The sequence below is a fragment of the Mustela lutreola genome, chromosome 11 (genome assembly GCF_030435805.1).
Source record: "Mustela lutreola isolate mMusLut2 chromosome 11, mMusLut2.pri, whole genome shotgun sequence".
Lineage (NCBI taxonomy): Eukaryota > Metazoa > Chordata > Mammalia > Carnivora > Mustelidae > Mustela > Mustela lutreola.
This window is the reverse complement of record NC_081300.1, coordinates 96584961-96604200: the sequence shown is the minus strand read 5'-3', so window position 1 is coordinate 96604200 and position 19240 is coordinate 96584961. Positions and strand designations below refer to the sequence as shown.

At 39.1% G+C, this 19240-nt stretch overlaps 1 protein-coding gene across 3 annotated transcripts in view; it reads left to right on the top strand.

Annotated features, from left to right (window-relative positions):
* SBNO1 (strawberry notch homolog 1) overlaps window positions 1-19240 on the top strand; it is a 58672-nt gene that overhangs the window by 7100 nt on the left and 32332 nt on the right. The window contains exons 2-9 of one of the 3 annotated variants that reach the window (XM_059138635.1): window positions 2713-2844; window positions 3345-3449; window positions 5830-6139; window positions 10226-10326; window positions 13705-13801; window positions 16179-16339; window positions 17900-18033; window positions 18223-18313. In XM_059138635.1, the coding sequence (XP_058994618.1) occupies window positions 2713-2844; window positions 3345-3449; window positions 5830-6139; window positions 10226-10326; window positions 13705-13801; window positions 16179-16339; window positions 17900-18033; window positions 18223-18313 (1131 nt within the window). Of the gene's footprint in view, window positions 1-2712; window positions 2845-3344; window positions 3450-5826; window positions 6140-10225; window positions 10327-13704; window positions 13802-16178; window positions 16340-17899; window positions 18034-18222; window positions 18314-19240 lie in introns of all 3 variants that reach the window. The other 2 variants (XM_059138634.1, XM_059138636.1) reach the window with 2 other exon arrangements.

The window sequence follows — 19240 nt, the reverse complement described above, 5'->3', positions numbered from 1 at the left end:
TATCTCTGTTCCTATTTTAACCTCAGATGGGCATTTATTCCAAACTTAAGTACTGAAACTGAGGTTTGCAACATTGCCTTCTAGATCTATTCTTCGGAAAGAGAATGCATGGGCTTTGGAAATTTAAACAATCTAGCGCTGGGGAGTTATAGGTACTTTAAGCTGAGCCTGGGTTTCTTTTTAATTTTTCACTGACCATATATTTGATGACAAATACTGTTTTACTTGACTTTTTTTTTTTTCCAAGATTTTATTTATTTATTTATTTGACAGAGAGAGAGCAATCACAAGTAGGCAGAGAGGCAGGCAGAGAGAGAGGAGGAAGCAGGCTCCCTGCCGAGCAGAGAGCCTGATGTGGGGCTCCATCCCAGGACCCTGAGATCCTGACCTGAGCTGAAGGCAGAGGCTTTAACCCACTGAGCCACCCAGGCACCCTGAGCCTCGGTTTCATCTCTAAAAATTTATAATGTCTATTTTGGGGGGGATTGTTATGGTCTAACACTGTCCTAACACTGTCAGACCTGTAAAAGATACTTAGTCACTGTCAATTTCCTTACCTTTTCCTTTCCTACTCAAAATGTATTTTTCCATAGATTTTTCCTTTCTCTGAAAAATTTTGGGGAAATCTTTGAGCTATTTCTTCTTCCTTGGGGCTCTCTGGTTAAGACTCCCTTGAAACAGTAGGTCTGCCCTGAGTTTCATTTCCGGATATCTGTAGTGTCTGCCTTAAACTCATTCATGTTTCTTCTAGAACTTCTTTCTAAGTGATGTATAGGTTTATGTGACATAGACCTACCTAGTAGAGGATTTCTCTGTTAAATATTTTACTTTAATTTGAAATAGTAGTTTTTATGTATGTTGGAAGTCATGGTCACAGAAGCTAATGCCTTTCTTTTTGTAGGACTTAATGAAAACACTGACATTTAATTCTTTCACACAGCCTGAGAACAAATGAACTAGCTAAAGATTAGTGTATTATTTATGTAACATGAAATTAGTTTTTTAGGAAAAGCAAGTACATAGCTTTCCATGTTTATATAAATTGGTTTTTTTTTCTTGTTTACATTTATAAATTGGTTATTTCAGATAATGACAAACATTAAAAATTGAGAAAGTTCTGTTAAGCTTTTTTCCCCCAAAGTAGATTACTTTGATATATTATACCAAGAAAACCCAAATCTAAAATGTATTTGTGGGGTGCCTGGGTGGCTCGGTTGAGTGTCTGACGGTTGGTTTCATGATCTTGGGGTTATGGAATTGAGCCCCGTTTTGGGCTCCATACTCAGCACATAGTCAGCTTGAGATTCTTTCCCTCTGCCTCCCCTTCTGCCAGCCCCCATAAATCAGTAAAATCTTTAAAATGTATTTGCTTGCTTCTAAATAGGTATTTTCTCTCGCTAAACTCTCTAAAGCTTGGGACGCCTGGGTGGCTCAGTTGGTTAGGCGTCTGCCTTCAGCTCAGGTCATGATTCCGGGGTCCTGGGATCAAATCCCGCATTGGGGTCCTTGCTTGGCAGGGAGCCTGCTAATTCCTCTGCATGCCCCTGTCTCTCTTTATCTCTCTCTGAAAAATAAATAAAATCTTTAAAAAAAAAAAAAACAGACAAACTATAAAACTCATTTTGGGGTCTCCTAGGCTCAGTGTTTATTTTTTCCCTTTCTTTTGGCTTAACTCTAATCATCCATCTACTCATGCTTTTTGTGTATTTCATATTCTCTTCCATTTTGAACTTTTATATAAACTTAGTGTTATGGATTGTCCTTCCTAAACATCTTGAAATTCATCCCCCCTTTTTTCTACACCCTGTCATTATAGCACATCATCTCTTTTTTGTTTGTTTTTTGTTAGTTTGTATTAGATAACATGCATGAGCAGGGGGAGACGGTGGAGGAGAAGGAGAAGCAGGCTCCTTGAGCAGGGAGCCTGTTTTAGGGCTCTTTTCCAGGACCCTGGGATCATGACCTGAGCCAAAGGTTAGCCGACTGAGCCACCCAGGGACCCCACATCATCTCTCTCGGTCTGCTGTAACAGTTACCTAAAATGTCTTCCTGCTTCTGGTCTTACTCTACCCATTCTCAGTGTGCCCCCATACTTCCTCAGAGTAATCTTGCTAGCTCACATATCTATGTCTTATAGTTCTCGATCTGAAAACTTTTTCTGACCCCCGCTACCCATGGGGTTAAGTGTGCTCTCTGCCATGGTGTACAAGGTTGTGGGTGAGATCTTCCTCTTCTCTTGTCATCACCTGCCTGACATTTGGGTTTCTGTTCTGAACTTCCATACTAACGATGAATCGCACTAACCATTGTTCTTAAAGAGTGCCAGTGTCTTTCGTATCTGCAGAAGCATGAAGGCGCTATCCAGAAAATCCCCGTCCACCTGGCAATTCCTTTCTTGAGACTCCGTTCCACAGTTGTCTTTGTGACCTCTCCCCTCAGGCAAGGTTCAGCATTCCTTCTCTGTTCCCACAACATTTTGTACACATACACTCTTGCTGTGATTTACATATTTCTCTGTCCTTTTCATCTTTATTGAGAATTTCTTGGAATCAGAGACTTTTTCTCTTTCATCTGACTTCTTGCCTGATATATAGCAGGTTCTTCATAAATATCAAATGGATGGGTCTGGTAGAAGATGTTGGTTTGTATTTAGAAGAGAGTTAATTGGCATATTAAGTTTTTTATGTTAATATTACATATTTTGTTCTAAAGATGGTGGAACCAGGGCAAGATTTACTGCTTGCTGCTTTGAGTGAGAGTGGAATTAGTCCGAATGACCTCTTTGATATTGATGGGGGAGATGCAGGGCTTGCAACTCCAACACCTACTCCTACAGTTCAGCAGGTAAGAGTTTTCCGAAGTCTCTGTAAAAAGTAGATTTTCTTAATTTTAATTTCTATTTTCAGAATAAACGTTATTAAGACAATTTTAAATAAGCATGTGTAATTTTTATATTAGTTTTCTCTCATGAGATGGAAAATATTTGCAGTGAAAAGACATTTCCTGCTTTGATATATATACAGAAGTAGGAGATGAATTGTTTAGAGCTCTTGTGGGAGGTTTGTTAATCTCCTTACTAGTTGTCTTTGTATTTTATAGGGACCCTTTCTGAGGTTTCACTATACACATTCTCTGAAAGTAAAAATAAGATTCTGGTATCAGTATAGTTTTGTGAAGATGTACTTGCAAAGATTATTAGTTCCAACCTGGTATCAGAGATTTACAATCTGTTTGAGTGTAAAACTTGTCATTTTTAAAATTTTAATAAATACATCTTTTGTTCTTGAAACAGAATTTATTGCCACCATTTTTTATTTTTTTCTCTGATGTTGTTTTCTTTCTAGTCCGTGCCACTTAGTGCATTAGAACTAGGTTTGGAGACTGAAGCATCAGTTCCTGTTAAACCAGAACCAGAGACGCTACCTACTCCAGCGCTATTAAATGTTAGGGTAAGAATGATTTACATTTGGTGTGAGTGCTGAACTCGTTTTGAATTATAGTAAGAAATAAATTTGTAATACGAAGTAGTCTTACCTTACCAGTTCTGTTTTTTGCTACTTTCCAATATGCTACTCTCAGCTCCTGTTTGATAAAATGTTTCTTTCATTCTTCTCATAGTTACATTGATCAAAAGATAATTAGGACAAAGCAAAGTTTTTTTTAATTTACTCACTATAAATAATACAAAATTCATGAAGTAGAAATGAGCTACACATTGTCTCACTACACATTTCATTATTCCTTGTTGATTTCAGGTTTTGTCCATTGGTACATGGGATTTTTACGTAATGGTAATTGTGCTTTAAATATAGAGTTTCTCTGATTTTACCTTAAGCATAGCAGTTATTTAAGCTTAGCATAAGCTTACTTAAGCTTAGCATATAAAATTATTGGACAGCCTGGTTAAAAAATTGATAACTTATGATAAATTGCTGTTGAGAGTTTTATTTAAAAGTGGTAAGTGGTGGGATGCCTAGGTGGCAGTCCTGATTTTTGTGTTTGTGAGTTTGAGCCTCATGTTGAGTGTTAAGATTATTTAAGTTAATAAATCTTTATTATTAAAAATAATATTGCCTCCTGTGCTTATTTATTTAAAGTAGGCTTCATGCCCAGCATGAGGCTCAAACTCATGACCCCTGGATTAAGAACTGAATGCTCGGGTGCCTAGTTGCTAAGCATATCTGCCTTCAGTTCAGGTCTCAGCATCATTGCTCTACCATTGAGCAAGCCAGGTACCCCAAAGCTGCCTGCTTTAAAAAATAAAAAAGTAATGCGTGGTAATGTCTTAAGATTCTTATTATAGGAGTCATGGGACAATAACAAATAGTTTGAGGAGGAAAGTTAGTAGAAATAGATTGAAATTTTAAAAAATCTTTGATTGCACTTCATCCATGGTAGTCACACCGTCATTTTTCCAATCTTTTACCTTTTTTCCCTGCATTTTTCTCCAGCTCCTAATGTCTGCCTGTATCCCCAACTATAAAAAAATAAAATACTATGTAGCTTTGTCTTAGGTTCAGAGGTAGTACCCATTACCCAAAGGTAATACCCAACATATTATCACCAGTATGTGATATTGGTGGACTGGCTGGATCATTCATACAAATCAGGTGTTTAAAACCCTGTTTCGGGGCGCCTGGGTGGCTCAGTGGGTTAAGCCACTGCCTTCGGCTCAGGTCATGATCTCAGGGTCCTGGGATCGAGTCCCGCATCGGGCCCTCTGCTCAGCAGGGAGCCTGCTTCCCTCTCTCTCTCTCTCTGGCTGCCTCTCCATCTACTTGTGATTTCTCTCTGTCAAATTAATAAATTAAAAAAAATCTTAAAAAAAAAAAAAAAAAAAACAAACCCTGTTTCGGGGGGCACCTGGGTGGCTCAGTGGGTTAAGCCACTGCCTTCGGCTCAGGTCATGATCTCGAGGTTCTGGGATCGAGTTCCGCATCGGGCTCTCTGCTCAGCGGGGAGCCTGCTTCCTCCTCTCTCTCTGCCTGCCTCTCTGCCTACTTGTGACCTCTCTCTGTCAAATAAATAAATAAAATCTTTAAAAAAAAAAAAAAAAAAACCTGTTTCGGTGGTTTTATCTTCTAAATTCTAAACATTGGTTTAGTCTGTGTGATAGCAAACAAAGCATTGGGCAAGAATCATGGAATGGTAGCAATGGAAAATGAACCCACGAGAGCCTGGGCCTCCGGGGGTAAAGTGATTTGCTCGAAGTTATCAGAGATTGTAAATCTCTGATACCAGGTTGGAACCAATAATCTTTGTGAGTACATCTTCACAAAACTATAGTGATACCAGAATCTTATTTTTACTTTCAGAGAATGTGTATAGTGAAACCTCAGAAGAGGGTTCCTATTAAATACAAAGACAACTAGTAAGGAGATTAACAAACCTCCTACAAGAGCTCTAAACAATTCATCTCCTACTTCTGTGTATATATCAAAGCAGGAAACGTCTTTTCACTGCAGAGTTATCAACCTGGTTGGGGCAGTGCTGGGATTAGAGGTTCTCTCTCTTCCTAGTCCTTGCATTACACGGCATTACTACACATCACAGCTTGCTTAGGACAGTCCTTATTTATCCTTGCTGGCCCCGATAATTACAGACAATGTCACACTATTACTGTACTTCCCCCCCCCCAAAGTGGTGTGTTTTAACTTGGTAGTATATAGTTAGGCATATTTAATTAAAAATACAGTGCCAGTGTTTAAGTGAGAACTCAAGTCTGTTTTAGATGTTTAAATGGCCTCCCATGTTTGTGAATCTAAGCCACATTAGAGAGCTCGGTACTTCCTCAGTGGTCTGATGTGTTATGGTTTTCTTTTCTAGCAGCAACCTCCATCTACTACAACATTTGTGCTGAATCAAATAAATCAGCTTCCAACCCTGGGATCTACAATTGTAATGACTAAAACACCACCTGTAACAACGAATAGGCAGACCATCACCTTAACAAAGTTCATCCAGACTACTGCAAACACACGCCCTTCAGTCTCCGCACCAGCAGTACGAAATGCCATGACCTCTGCACCCTCAAAGGACCAGGTTCAGCTGAAGGATTTGCTAAAAAATAATAGTCTGAATGAACTCATGAAACTGAAACCACCAGCCAATATTGCGCAGCCAGTTGCAACAGCAGCTAGTAAGTGTGTCAGCAGCCAGTAAGTGTGTCTGTTCTCTGTAGTGTCAGCTGGCTCCTTTTGCTAAGATGTGTCAGGGTGTTTTTACGGTTTTCCTTGGGTCTTAAAAGAACCGGGGGTGAAGGACATATCTGTATGACTTTGTACAGTTATAGGATTTATACAATTCAAAGGAAGGAGAAATTTAGAAGTCATAGCATTTACCTTGAAATGAAGTGTGGAATTACCAGGGGGCTACATTAATTAACACTAGGAGATCTCAGTTTTATATATTGGGAATAACTAGTTAACATTTTCTCAGTCCTTTAAATCAGTACTTCTCAAACTTGAGAAGTGCCTGTGAATCACCTGGAGATCTTGTTCAAAAACAGAATCAGATTTGGTAGGTCTGGGGTAGGGCCCAAGATGCTGCATTTCTAACAAGCTTTTTGGAGGTGCTCAGGCTGGTGGGCCTTGGACCGTGTGTGAGGTAACTAGCTTGAAACTGATACTTCTCCTTTCACTGTGACTTTTTTTTTTTTTTTTTTTTTTTAAAGATTTTATTTATTTATTTGTGAGAGAGAGAGAGTGAGAGCGAGCACAGGCAGACAGAGTGGAAGGCAGAGTCAGAGGGAGAAGCAGGCTCCCTGCGGAGCAAGGAGCCCGATATGGGACTCGATCCCAGGACGCTGGGATCATGACCTGAGCCGAAGGCAGCTGCTTAACCAACTGAGCCACCCAGGCGTCCCTCACTGTGACTTTTACAGTTTTATTATTTACCTGTCATTGGTTTCATTGCTTGTAAGTAGATGTGTATTTAATAAATTCTCTTTTAAAATACATTTTGGAACGCCTTGGTGGCTCATTTGGTTGAGCATCCAACTCTTGATTTGGGCTTAGGTCGTGATTTCAGGGTCCAGGGATTGAGCCCTGCATTCTTCCATGCTCAGTGCCGTCTGCTTGTCCCTCTCCCGCCTGCTCTACCCCTCTTCCTGCTCACATGCACTCCCTCTCAAATAAATACAAATCTTAAAAAAAAAAAAAAAAAAAACATTTTCATTATTAAAAAATTATTTTTTTAAAAAAAAGATTTTATCTATTTATACCTGACAGCCTGGCAGCGAGAGCTTGATCCCAGGAACCTGAGCCAAAATCACTTAACCAACTGAGCCACCCAGGTGCCCCTTAGTATATGTTTTGTTTTTTAAGAATGAGCACTCATACAATCCTTTTTTTTTAAAAACAGCTTTATTGAGATGCATTGTACATAACATGAAATTCATCCTTTCAAAGTTCATGGTTGAGTGGATTTTAGTATATTCACAGAATTGATAAACGATCACCACGAGCTAATCCTTTAAGGATGGGGTTTTAAAGGGAAAGGTTCAACAGTGGTTTGATAACGTTTTTTAAAGAGTTTACTTATATAGAGAGAATACAGATTTTATTGTTAGTTTTTCTTTAGAGTGTTACTGCTCACTTTTTCCAGTATTTACTGACTGCCTACTATGTGCTAAGAACTCTTTTGGGCTTTTGAGGCTGTGGCTGGGAAGAAAACTGTTGAATTTCTTCTGTCCTGCAGCTTGCATTCTAGTGGAGAGAAAGAGAAGCAAAACAAAGAAGTTATGTAGTGTGTGTGAAAGGAATAAGCACTGAGGAGAGAGGCAGAAAAGGAGGTGTGTGGCAGGAAGAGGGTATAGCTTGGAGGGCAGTGTTCAGAGGAAGCTTCATATTTAGTATTTTTAAGGGAACAATAGAATTATTAGGTGTATTTTAAAATCTTGACCACATAAAATTTTAGTAGTACAGTTTTAGAAACTGAAAAACATGAACTCTTAAGAGGGATATTCTTTCCTTCCCTTCTACATTTAGTTGAAGGATATTTGAGTACTTGTTACATAACAGTACCATGGTGGGCACAGTTGGAAATGATAACTGACTTCGGTTATATTCTGAACTGACCACTATTTTATAGTTTCAGGATTGGAATGGGTGCCCTTTTTTGCCCCCTCTTAAGTAAATTTCTTTGGGATTGTTTTATGTTTAGATTAAGGGAATAGAATGAAGGTTCCTGAGGCCTTATACTAGTACATAAATAGCATTTTATTAGGGTTTTGGAATGAGCTGATAGGTATTAAACAGACAGTTCCTTTTTCCAAACAGCTGCCTTGTTTTTCTAATATTAGGAGATAGATTTTAATACCTGATATAGACCAGTATATAATTTTGTGGCAGAATGGACTGCTTGGAAATTGTGCTTGTGTTTGTGAAGTATAGGGCTGGGTCATTCTAAAGCAATGGCCAAGAAGTGTTTGGTAGGGTGTTGTAGAACTAACTTCGTGTCCAGTGACAGATACAATAAAAAATACCAGATAATTTAGTCTTTTGTTTGAGTCCATACCATTGTGTCCTTACGGCTGTAGTTTATTCTCAAGGTCATTGTCCTGAACTAACTGCAACTTGGCAACTACATGCCCATTAAGTCATTTGATCTGTCTTAGGACTGATTTTTACTCTGCTCCACCGTGGAGATCAGGAGCATGGCCCCCATCTAGCCTCGGGTGCAGGGCAGCATCTGGAATGATTCCTGGGAGTCTTAGACGATCAGCAGTTAGTGGAAACAGCTGTCATTAAAGTCTGGGTTTGAGGAGAAATCCAGCTGCTTTTATGTGAGTGGCTTCCTGAGCATTCCACTCTTCAAATCAGCACGTGTTCTCATAATTTAAAGAAGACTGCTATTGTCAGGGAAGTTTAGAAAGCAAAACAAAACAGGATAGGTTTGGAGCTGATCAAGTAATGCTTAGTACACTAACATCTCCCAAATCCAGTGCAGTAATTTTAAAAAGACAAAAGAGTACAAATCAAGGCCGTCCTTGTGTAGAAGCCTGAGAAACTATCAACTGGACAAGGGCTGAGAAAGAAACATGTAAGTGAATGCCGAAGATAAGCATACTTTTGTGTTGAAGCACAGGGTAATCTTTTTACTGGAAGGGAACAGTGAAAGTATGAAACTGCAAAGAGCAAGGTTTTGCATGTTTCTCTCTCCTTTATCTATGCGTGTTGCCCTTCTGGAGCCTTGAGCCCTCTGGCTCTCTGTTTGGGGGCTGAGCTCTCCCGTGAGGTCTGGGTTCTGTACTCTGCCAACTTTTCACTCTCTCTTGCCCAGTTACATTAAATACATAAATTTGTTATCTCTGTTCCAGCCTTATTTTGTTAAAACTTCAGTTGTAGTAATTTTGGAGTCCCAAGTGACAGGTCTCCTATATACTCCATATCTTTTGGTTGAGTAGATAAGATGTTAATAAGTCCTTCTGGTGTGATTTCCACACTGATCTCAGAAATCCCAAGTACCTGAAGTGAGTGCTTCATGCAGGCTGGTTACGGGGGCTCTAGCTCTAGACTGCTTAGTCAGGCAGTTCGGCTTGACCTGATACTCAAATTCTCTGAGGAGTTCTCTTACTGTATCTAAAAAGAGTTTGGTAAAAAAAAAATAATAATAATAAAAATAATAATAATATAAAAATAAAAAGAGTTTGTAAACCACCGGTATAGAAGAAGAAAAGATTGTTTGGATCTTTATTCTGGGGAAAGAGGGAAATAGAGTTCCCCAATATTTTTTTCACTCAACAAATAATTATTTGTCTCGAAAGTAAGTATCACCAACTCAGATGAGATTGATTCTGTCTTGATGATAACACCATTCTGGTTGGTGGGTTGGTTGGTTGGTTGGTTGGTTTTTGATGAGCCAAGTGAAGTATCTCTGTTGATATTTGTATTAAAATGAACTATCAAATACTTGTGGTTAATATGTCCTTTTCATAACTGGTTCTCAAGTTTCGAGTACACACATTCCTGTTTAAGTTACTTGTTTTCTAAGGTTAATTCTTAGCTGCATGGTAACACATCGCTTTGAATGTTTTAATTCTTAACGCTTAGTTTAGGTTAGTGACAAGCAGGTTGGTATTCTTTGGCTTGAGAAGTGGGTAAACTTGTACTGACTCTTTAGATTTAACATTTTTTTAAAAATCTGAATTTTAAAAAATTATAGTAAAACTTTTACTGAAAAGAAACTGATATTTTGTTCTAAAATCTAGTAACTCTCCCCTCAGCTGATGTAAGCAATGGTGCAGTAAAGAAAGAGTCTTCTAATAAAGAAGTAGCAAGAATATGGATAAACGACATGAAAATGAGGAGTTTTTCTCCAACCATGGTGAGCTTCAAAAGTGCATCTGTGTTGTGTGGTATAGATATATGCTTGGCTAAAAGTGATCTTAAACAACCTCAGAAAAACTTCTTTTTGAGTGAAGGGGGGCTACTCAACTACATGAACTAAGGAATAAGCACGAAATTTCAAACTGACATACTAAACGAGGTGATGAGAGTTTGCATATTTGATAGGGTTTGGTATTACACACAGGACTGACAATCTCCTCTGATCAGAGACAAAGATAATTTGGAATTAACCAAAGTATTTGAAACTGTGTCCAATTTGGGATTGAACCTGAATACATAGCTAATTATGAGCTGTCAGGTTGTATAATGTTCTAGTTATAAGTAATTTTTTTCCTTAAATTTTGGAAATGCCTTAGATTAGTTAATTCTGTACATTGATTTCATAACTACGCTGTGTGTAACAGTGGCTGTATGTGGTGGGTTTGAACAAGAGGTGTACTACTTGGCTCCCCCTTCCATAATCATACAGTTGGACAAACACATGGTTTAAGTAGTATAAAGGATAGCAAAAAGTACATTGAAATACTCACAATTAGGATTAGGAAATTAGAGGAAGAGGAAACCTCCCTGGACTCAGGTGCCCTGGGAACACTTCATTTTGTGGAGCAGGTATGATGGAGATTAGGTGTTGGATTTGGAGAGACTGCAAGAGGGCATATTAGGAAGGGAGCTGAAGCATTGATAGGCACAGGGGAGGTGGTGGCTATATGCTTAGATGGCAGTAAGCCAGGAGAAAGTTGGAATGGTTGGTTTTGGCACTGTGGTGGTTCCCGAGTTGAGTTTGAAAGACTTTGGGTATCTGGGTGGCTCAGTTGCTTAGGCGTCTGACTCTTGATTTCTGCTCAGGTCATGGTCTCAGGGTTGTGAGATCAGGCCCTGTGCTCAGTGGGGAGTCTGCTTGAGATTCTTTCCCTCTGCTCCCCCTGCTCCTGCTTACCTGCATGCGCATGCTCTCTCTCTCTCTTGCTTGCTCTCTCAAATGAATAAATAAATCTAAAAAAAAAAAAAGTCTTGGTGTGGCACCAGTGGGGCCCCTGGAAGTGAAGGATCCTATTAGTGTTTCAGGGTGTCAGGTGGGGGAGAGAGGCAGGTTGGAAGGTTGGTTAAGTACTCCAGAAGGGAGAAATTAAGAGACTAAACTTGGAGAATTGCAAAGAGGGTGGGGAAAGGTGAGGGGAAAGAAAAGAAAGAAAATAGGAGATGATTGCATGTAACAATACCAAAGAGTTGATAGGACTTAGGGATGGAATACGGAATTGGAAAGACCGCACAGCAATCTGTGCCTGAGGTTTTGAACAGGGACCAGGAAAATGAATGCTGGCAGGACCCAGTTTACTTAATGGTTGTGTACCAGCAACTTACGTGGAAGTTGATTTTTAGAAAGTACAGTTGCATTTTTAAGAAATGTACATAGATTCCCATTCCAGCCCATGTTTGCCCATGATATGCCAAAAGTTCTATGTTGTCCTTGCAGTTAAGAAACATCTAACAGGTGCATCTTTCTGGCTCAGTTAGTGCAGCATGTGACTGTTGATCTTGAAGTCTTTACTTCTGGCCCCACATGGGAATAGACCTCACTTAAAAGAAATATCTAGCAGGGATTACAGACTTCTAGACTGCATCAGAGCCAGTTGACAGATGTGTTCTGTTTGGTCTCCACAGTATTTTGAAAGATTTTCAGTTTGTTGCTACCACATGAGATCCTGAACTCCAGCTTCTCCTGAAAATTAGGAGTACCTGACAACCCTGGGTTCACATTCCCTACCTCACAAAGCATGTCTCAAGTTTAGTACTGAACACTATGTGTCAGGCAGACCTTCCCCAGGTACCACAACCTTTCCCTGCTCCCCTTCACGATTCTTTCCTTGATTCTAAGCTTGGTGGCCCTTAGTTGCCATTTTACTGGCTTAGAAATTTACATGTCTGGTCCCTGATTTTGTGACTAGACAGCGTCACCAATTTATCTTCCGGTTACACTCTTGGTAATTTTTTCTTTTCTTTTCTTTTCTTTTTTAAATTCAGGTATGGTAAGATAAGATAGAAAGGGAAGACTAGTCATTTAGTATGTGTTCTTATTTGGTAGGCAGGGAAAGGGCTGAAGGTGGGGGTCAGGAGGAGTCAGAATTTAAGTCTTTTGCTTAAGGCCTCACAAAAAAAACAGCAGAATGGGGATTTATATCTGTTTCTTTGGCCAGCCCCCTTTGTCTACAGTTTCTGTAGACAGTAATTGAGTTTCATTTTGGCTATAAGAGCATTCAGTACTGTTTTGGATTTTTTCTCAGGATTCCATGGGTTGATGTTGATTGGGTGTTTGTCTACCATCTCTCTGCTCCTTCCCACTTTTATTGAGCATCTTTGTGCCATCATACTCTAGACTAAAGAGAAAGAAATCAAAATGCCTGTCCTTACCTTTCAAGGCTTTGTTGCCCTTGGCATTGCTTATAGGTCTTTACTGGTTTCTCTTTCTTTTTCTTCTTTTCTACATTTACTGGGTTTCACAGCTTTTTCTCTGTAGTTTTTCTTGAACAAGCACATTAATTAAGAGCTTTGCTGCTGGTTTTACTTGTAGTGAAATGAGGCAAGTACAGGGTCTTTCTGTTCCCCTAATGCTCTGTAGCTTACCTGCAAGATTTGGTGAAGAAAGAAAGGAACATGTGACTGGTAACCATTCACTCAAGTTGCCTGGTACCGTCTGGCTTCATTCCTGTTTTCCTGGTTTAATTAGTAAAAGCTCCCCATTGCATTTTTTGGTGTTCTAGGGTTTGGAGAGTAAGTGCTTGGCTATCTTACATATGATTGTTGTTTGGAGGCATAGATGTCAAGTAGATTCTCTGTCTTTCAAATCCAGAGTTTTCTGGGGTTTTGGTTTCCGTGTCTGATGGAAAGAAGACAGCTAGATTGAAGGTGCACTGAAATGAGGGTGGGTTGTGTAACTTCTGCAGTTTCTGGCACTGGCGTTGTAGGATGAGCTGCTGGGGCTTGCTCATCCACCTTTGCTCCCCAAATCTTTTGGTCTTTCTGTTCCTAGAACTGAAATGAAGACTGAAGACTAAGGTTAAAAAAAAGTTCTGGACATCGTGGAGGGTGGTAGGCAATACTGAAGAGGAAAGTTTGAGATCGTGGTGGCTGGAAGGATGGTAGAGCCCTGTAGTGACCCATTGGTGTGTTAGGGATGAGAGTTGGGTCATGGATTACCTGTACTCATTGGAGAAGCACAGAAGATGCAAAGTGTGACCCAGATTTTAGGGAATATAGAAGTGGTGTGTCATGAAGACTGTTTAGTATACCTACAGAAGAGTTTTTCTTTGTGTTGGTTAGGCTTCCAGTCTCTGATTATGCTCCCACTGTGTTACAGAAGGTCCCTGTTGTGAAAGAGGAAGATGAACCGGAGGAAGAAGATGAAGAAGAAATGGGTCACGCAGAAACCTATGCAGAGTATATGCCGATAAAATGTATGTTGTTGGGATCTGTCAAAATAATGAAAGACTTCCAGGTTCTTCTTGAACTTAAGTAACTTTCCCACACACCTTATTATCTCTTAGGATCTGTCAATATTGAGTACCTCAGAATTTGACAAGAGCTTTGTAATAGGTTTTAAATTATAATATATTTTAAAATACCTACATGAAAATTTTGCTGTGGGTTATTTTCCCTATGTAAACGTAGAACCATTTTGGGCTGAAGTCCTTTAAGAGTAAAAAAGCTTGGGTTTTACTGTGTTTCAAGTTAACTTTGCTCTTATTAGTGATTATAAAATCATAGTAAATTGCAGAGATAGATATCTGTATCTTTATATATTTTATATAAACAAAGCACAAAAACACGGAAATCTTAAAAATGTGCTGTTTATTTCATTGGAGTACATAAACACTTCTGTCCTTTTTTCTGTAACAACCGTGATTTTTTTTTTTTTTTTTTTAGTGGCCACTATGTCATATTGGATAATAGTTTGGGGCACCTGGGTGGCTCCGTTGTTAGGCATCTGCCTTTGGCTCAGGTCATGATCCTGGGGTCCTGGGATCGAGCCCCATGTCGGGCTCCCTGCTCATCGGGAAGCCTGCTTCTTCCTCTCCCACTTACCCTACTTCTGTTCCTCTCTCACTGTATCTGTCAAATCAATGAAGAAAATCTTTAAAAACAAAGAAAATTAGTAGTTTTTAGTTTTGATGTTAAAAATGCTCACTTTTTCATTTTTATGGGGGAGATAAGAGGAAAATAATAAATGGCTAGAATCCTTTATGTACTCCGAGTTTCTATGAAAAGCTACTAATACTACCACTTAAACTCAAAATTTCTGTTACCCAGTATGTATTGACTTCAGGATCCCATAATTTCTGGTCATTTAAAATTAACTTCAGGTGGTGCCTGACTGGCTCAATTGGTAGAGTATGAGACCTTGATCTCAGAGTCATGAGTTCAAGCCCCACTTTGGATGTGGAACCTACTTAAAAATAACATATACATACATAAATTTTATTATTTTTTTAAGATTTTATTTATTTATTTGACAGAGATCGCAAGTAGGCAGAGAGGCAGGCAGAGAGAGAGAGAGGAGGAAGCAGGCTCCCCGATGAGCAGAGAACCCGATGTGGGGCTTGATCCCAAGACTCTGGGATCATGACCCAAGCTGAAGGCAGAGGCTTTAAGCCACTGAGCCACCCAGGTGCCCCCATACATAAATTTTTAAAAAAAGAGAGAGAGAGAGAAAAAAAAAAGACTCTTAGGTTGTGGTATCTCAAATGGGTGATTTCCCTCACTCCCCATAATGGTTTTCATAAAAGAATTGAAAGTTTACCCCTGGCCCTTTAAACCGAGGTTAGCAAACTAAATTTGGACTATTGCCTATTTATATAAGGTTTTATTGGAAAATAACTATGGCCATGAGTTTATTTATTTATTGGTTATGGCTGCTTTTACACTATTACAGTGGCATTGTTCAGTAATAGACCAGCTGCTCAGCAAAGCTATAAATACTAATTGACTTATTTATAGAAAAAGTTTGCTGACCTTATTATTTAAAACTATTCACATAATGCATTTTGAGGAATTAGTTGCTGTTTAATTTTATATCCAAGATTTCCATTAAACTACTTTTCAGAATAAAATTAAATTCCAAACTTTTTGTTTGGATGATTCATTCAAATAGATTTTTTTTTTTTTTAAGATTTATTTATTTGTTAGCATGCACATAAGCAGGGTGAGTGGCCAGCAGAGGCTCCCTGCTGAGCAAGGAGCCCGATGTGAGACTTGATCCTGGGACCCTGGGATCATGATTTGAGCCGAAGGCAGACATTTAACCAACTGAGCTACCCAGGCGTCCCTCAAATAGATTTCCAAACCTAGGATTATATTTTGTTGCTACTGGAGAACCTGGTGATACAAACTAAGTTGATATTTTTCTGTATCTTTTTTTTTCCGTAAGATTTTATTTATTTATTTGACACAGAGAGAGAGATCACAGTAGGCAGAGAGGCAGGCAGAGGGAGAGGGGGAAGCAGGCTCCCTGCTGAGCAGAAAGCTCGATGTGGGGCTCAAAACCAGGACCCTGAGATCATGACCTGAGCCAAAGGCCAAGGCTTAACCCACTGAGCCACCCAGGCGCCCCTTTCTACATCTTTTTTAATCAGCAGGTCTCTATTTAAACTGTAAGTATTTGATAAACTGGTCTTTTTATCAAATTTAAGTATTAATTTACCACCTATCAGTGAGTGTATAGTTACTTACTTTTATTTTCTCTGACAGCAGAAATAATGGCAATATTATGTAATAAAACTGGGAGCATTATTACCTAGAAAAATTAAAATGAAGTATTTTTAAATTTTCATTTAGTAAAAATTGGCCTACGTCATCCAGATGCTGTAGTGGAAACAAGTTCTTTATCCAGTGTTACTCCTCCTGATGTTTGGTACAAAACATCCATTTCTGAAGAAACCATTGATAATGGCTGGTTGTCAGCGTTACAGCTGGAGGCAATTACTTATGCAGCCCAGGTAAGCAGTATTTCATAATTACATACAATACATATATCTTTTAATCCTTGTCCATATAGTATAGTTGCTTTAACATAAAGGCAGTTTTCCTTGAATGAAAAACTTCTGCTTAGGATTTTTACAAAAGTTTCATTTGTTAGAAAATTATTTATTTTCTTATTTTAGAGAGCGAGCATGTGTGAGCAGGGGGAGAAGCATTTTTATGGGGGAGATAAGAGGAAGCAGAGGGAGAGGGATAACCAGATTCTGTGCTGAGTGTGGAGCCCAGTGCAGGGCCTGATCCCGTGAACCCAAGATGATGACCTGAGCTGAAATCAAGAGTTGGACACCCAACCAACTGAGCCACCCAGGTGCCCCTCGTGTGTTAAAAAATTAAAGGGGTAGCATGGATGCAGGGGGTTCATTTCTATTGGAAATGAAAAATATTATAACCTTTTTGGAATTCACTGGGGATGTGTATTAAAAATGTGGGGTGCCTGGGTAGCTCAGTTGGTTAAGTGTCAGACTCTCGATTTCCGCTCAGGTCATGATCTCAGGCTCTGTCCTAGGTGTGGAGCCTGCTTAAGATTCTCTCTGCCCTCTCCCCAAACCCAGCTCTTGTGCATGTGCTTCCTCTCTCTTTTAAAATAAATAAAAATAAAATTACATATGTCCTATTGTGCCTGGCTGGCTCAGTTGAGAGAGCATGACTCTTGATCTTGGGGTCGTGAGTTCTAGCCTTGCATTCAACGTAGAGCTTCCTTGAAAAAAAAATTACATATGCCCTTTGACCTAACAGTTCCATTATTGGGAGTCTATCCAATACAACTATTAGGTTAAGAATATATACATTAAGGAGATGGATGGATGACTGTTTGTTGCAGCTCTTTTAACCCTGGTTCCTGAATGCTAGAAAGGATCTAAAAATCCCATACCCTGGTGGCTATTTGAAGGAACTGTGGTATTATTGTATGGGTATCGTACTGGCTTTCAAAACCATGAATTAGTTAAGCCAGTTTTCTTGAGAGGATTTTTTCTGCACTCCATTTCTGTAAAATAAGTAATAGCCGAGCAGCTAACCATCCTCCATATTTATGTGTGATTGTTTGTATTTGACTATGCAGGCATTGAAAGAGACACAGAAGAATGCTAACTGGGGCGCCTGGGTGGCTCAGTGGGTTAAAGCCTCTGCCTTCGGCTTAGGTCATGATCCCCGGGTCCTGGGATCCAGCCTCGCATCTGGCTCTCTGCTCAGTGGGAAGCTACTTCCCCCTCTCTCTCTGCCTGCTTGTGATCTCTGTCTGTCAAATAAATAAATAAAATCCTCAAAAAAAAAAAAAAAAAGAAGAAGAAGAAGAATGCTAACCAATTTGTTAACTCCAATAACTTCCGTTACCTGGTGCATGTGATTGTAGCCAGAAAGAAGACATAGTAAATATTAAGAAAGAATCCATACTGAGCTAAATAGGTGCCGTTTGTATACACATAGATCGCATTAATATATTCCTACAACAGTGTTTGAAAGATGGATCATCCCAGTCTCTAAAGGAGTAGCTTAGTTATCAGCTTTCTCTTTTTCAGCAACATGAAACATTCCTACCTAATGGAGATCGTGCTGGCTTCTTGATAGGTGATGGTGCTGGTGTGGGGAAAGGAAGGACGATCGCGGGAATTATCTATGAAAATTACTTGTTGAGTAGAAAAAGAGCATTATGGTAAGTGCCAAGGACTGTCTGTGGAAGCTTCTTTTGTGAGTAGTTACTCCAGCATGTAAGATGGGTTTTAATGAGCAGGTGTATTTTTTTTTTTTTTTTAATGTCAAGCCCTGTTTTTATTTATCCTGAATATTGCTAGATTGATGGAATTTGCATTTAATTACTTTTTTTTTCTTTTTTATGTGGCAGGTTCAGTGTTTCAAATGATTTAAAGTATGATGCTGAAAGAGATTTGAGGGATATTGGAGCAAAAAACATTTTGGTTCATTCATTAAACAAGGTATGAAAGTTTCTGTTTGGTTAGTCATTCAGTAAATATTGACTCATCTATGAGATGGGAATAACAGTTTCTACTTTGTAGAGTTGTGAGGATTAAGTGATTTATTTTACAGAAGATATTAGTGAGTGCTAGCTGTTCTTGGTTTGTGGGTTCCTGTGCATCAAGTACTGTGCTAGGTATGGTTGTGTAGTGGCAAACAAAATGGGCCTTGTCTCTATTGTCATGGAGTTCTCAGTCTTTGGTGCTCTTTTTGTCTTTGTTTCCGAGGTAACCTTATATGGCTGAAACTCATACCTGTGAGTAAAAGTGTGTAGCATAGTAAAGCTGTGTGGACAGGTACTCGCAGCACATAGAGAGTTTTTGAGGCTTCAAGATTGATTTGGAAAAACCCACTGGATTTTTGTATCTGTACCTGTGTTCATGTTAAAACAATTCTGTCAGGTGGAAGTAAATGTGTCCCAACTATCTGAAGCATACTATAATGTGATAGTAATCTTAACGTTCACTCGGCAAATCATTACTGACCTCCTGTGTAGCAAGAGCAGGAGTAGTACATTAGGCAGACTTCCTGCAGGTAGGTACCTCCCTATTTGCCTTTTGAAAATAGGTAAATGTAAATCTACTTTCCATGTGAGCCCTAGGTTGGTTCAGTGTTGCCCTGCTCATCATTGACTTTTTTGGGTGGGTATCTGTGTGGATTTGTAGGTAAAGTACTGTGTCTTGAATGATTCCTCACAGCTCAAAACTAAAAACATGTCACTGGCATCTAGAAATATATATATATTTTTTTTTAGTCCACACAATTGAAGAAGGGTATATTAATTATTAATCATAGTTCTTTATATATGCCTTAGAATTTAATTATAATGACTTGCCATACAGTAAGTGCATAATAAATATTTTATAAAGTGAATATTGTGACTTTTT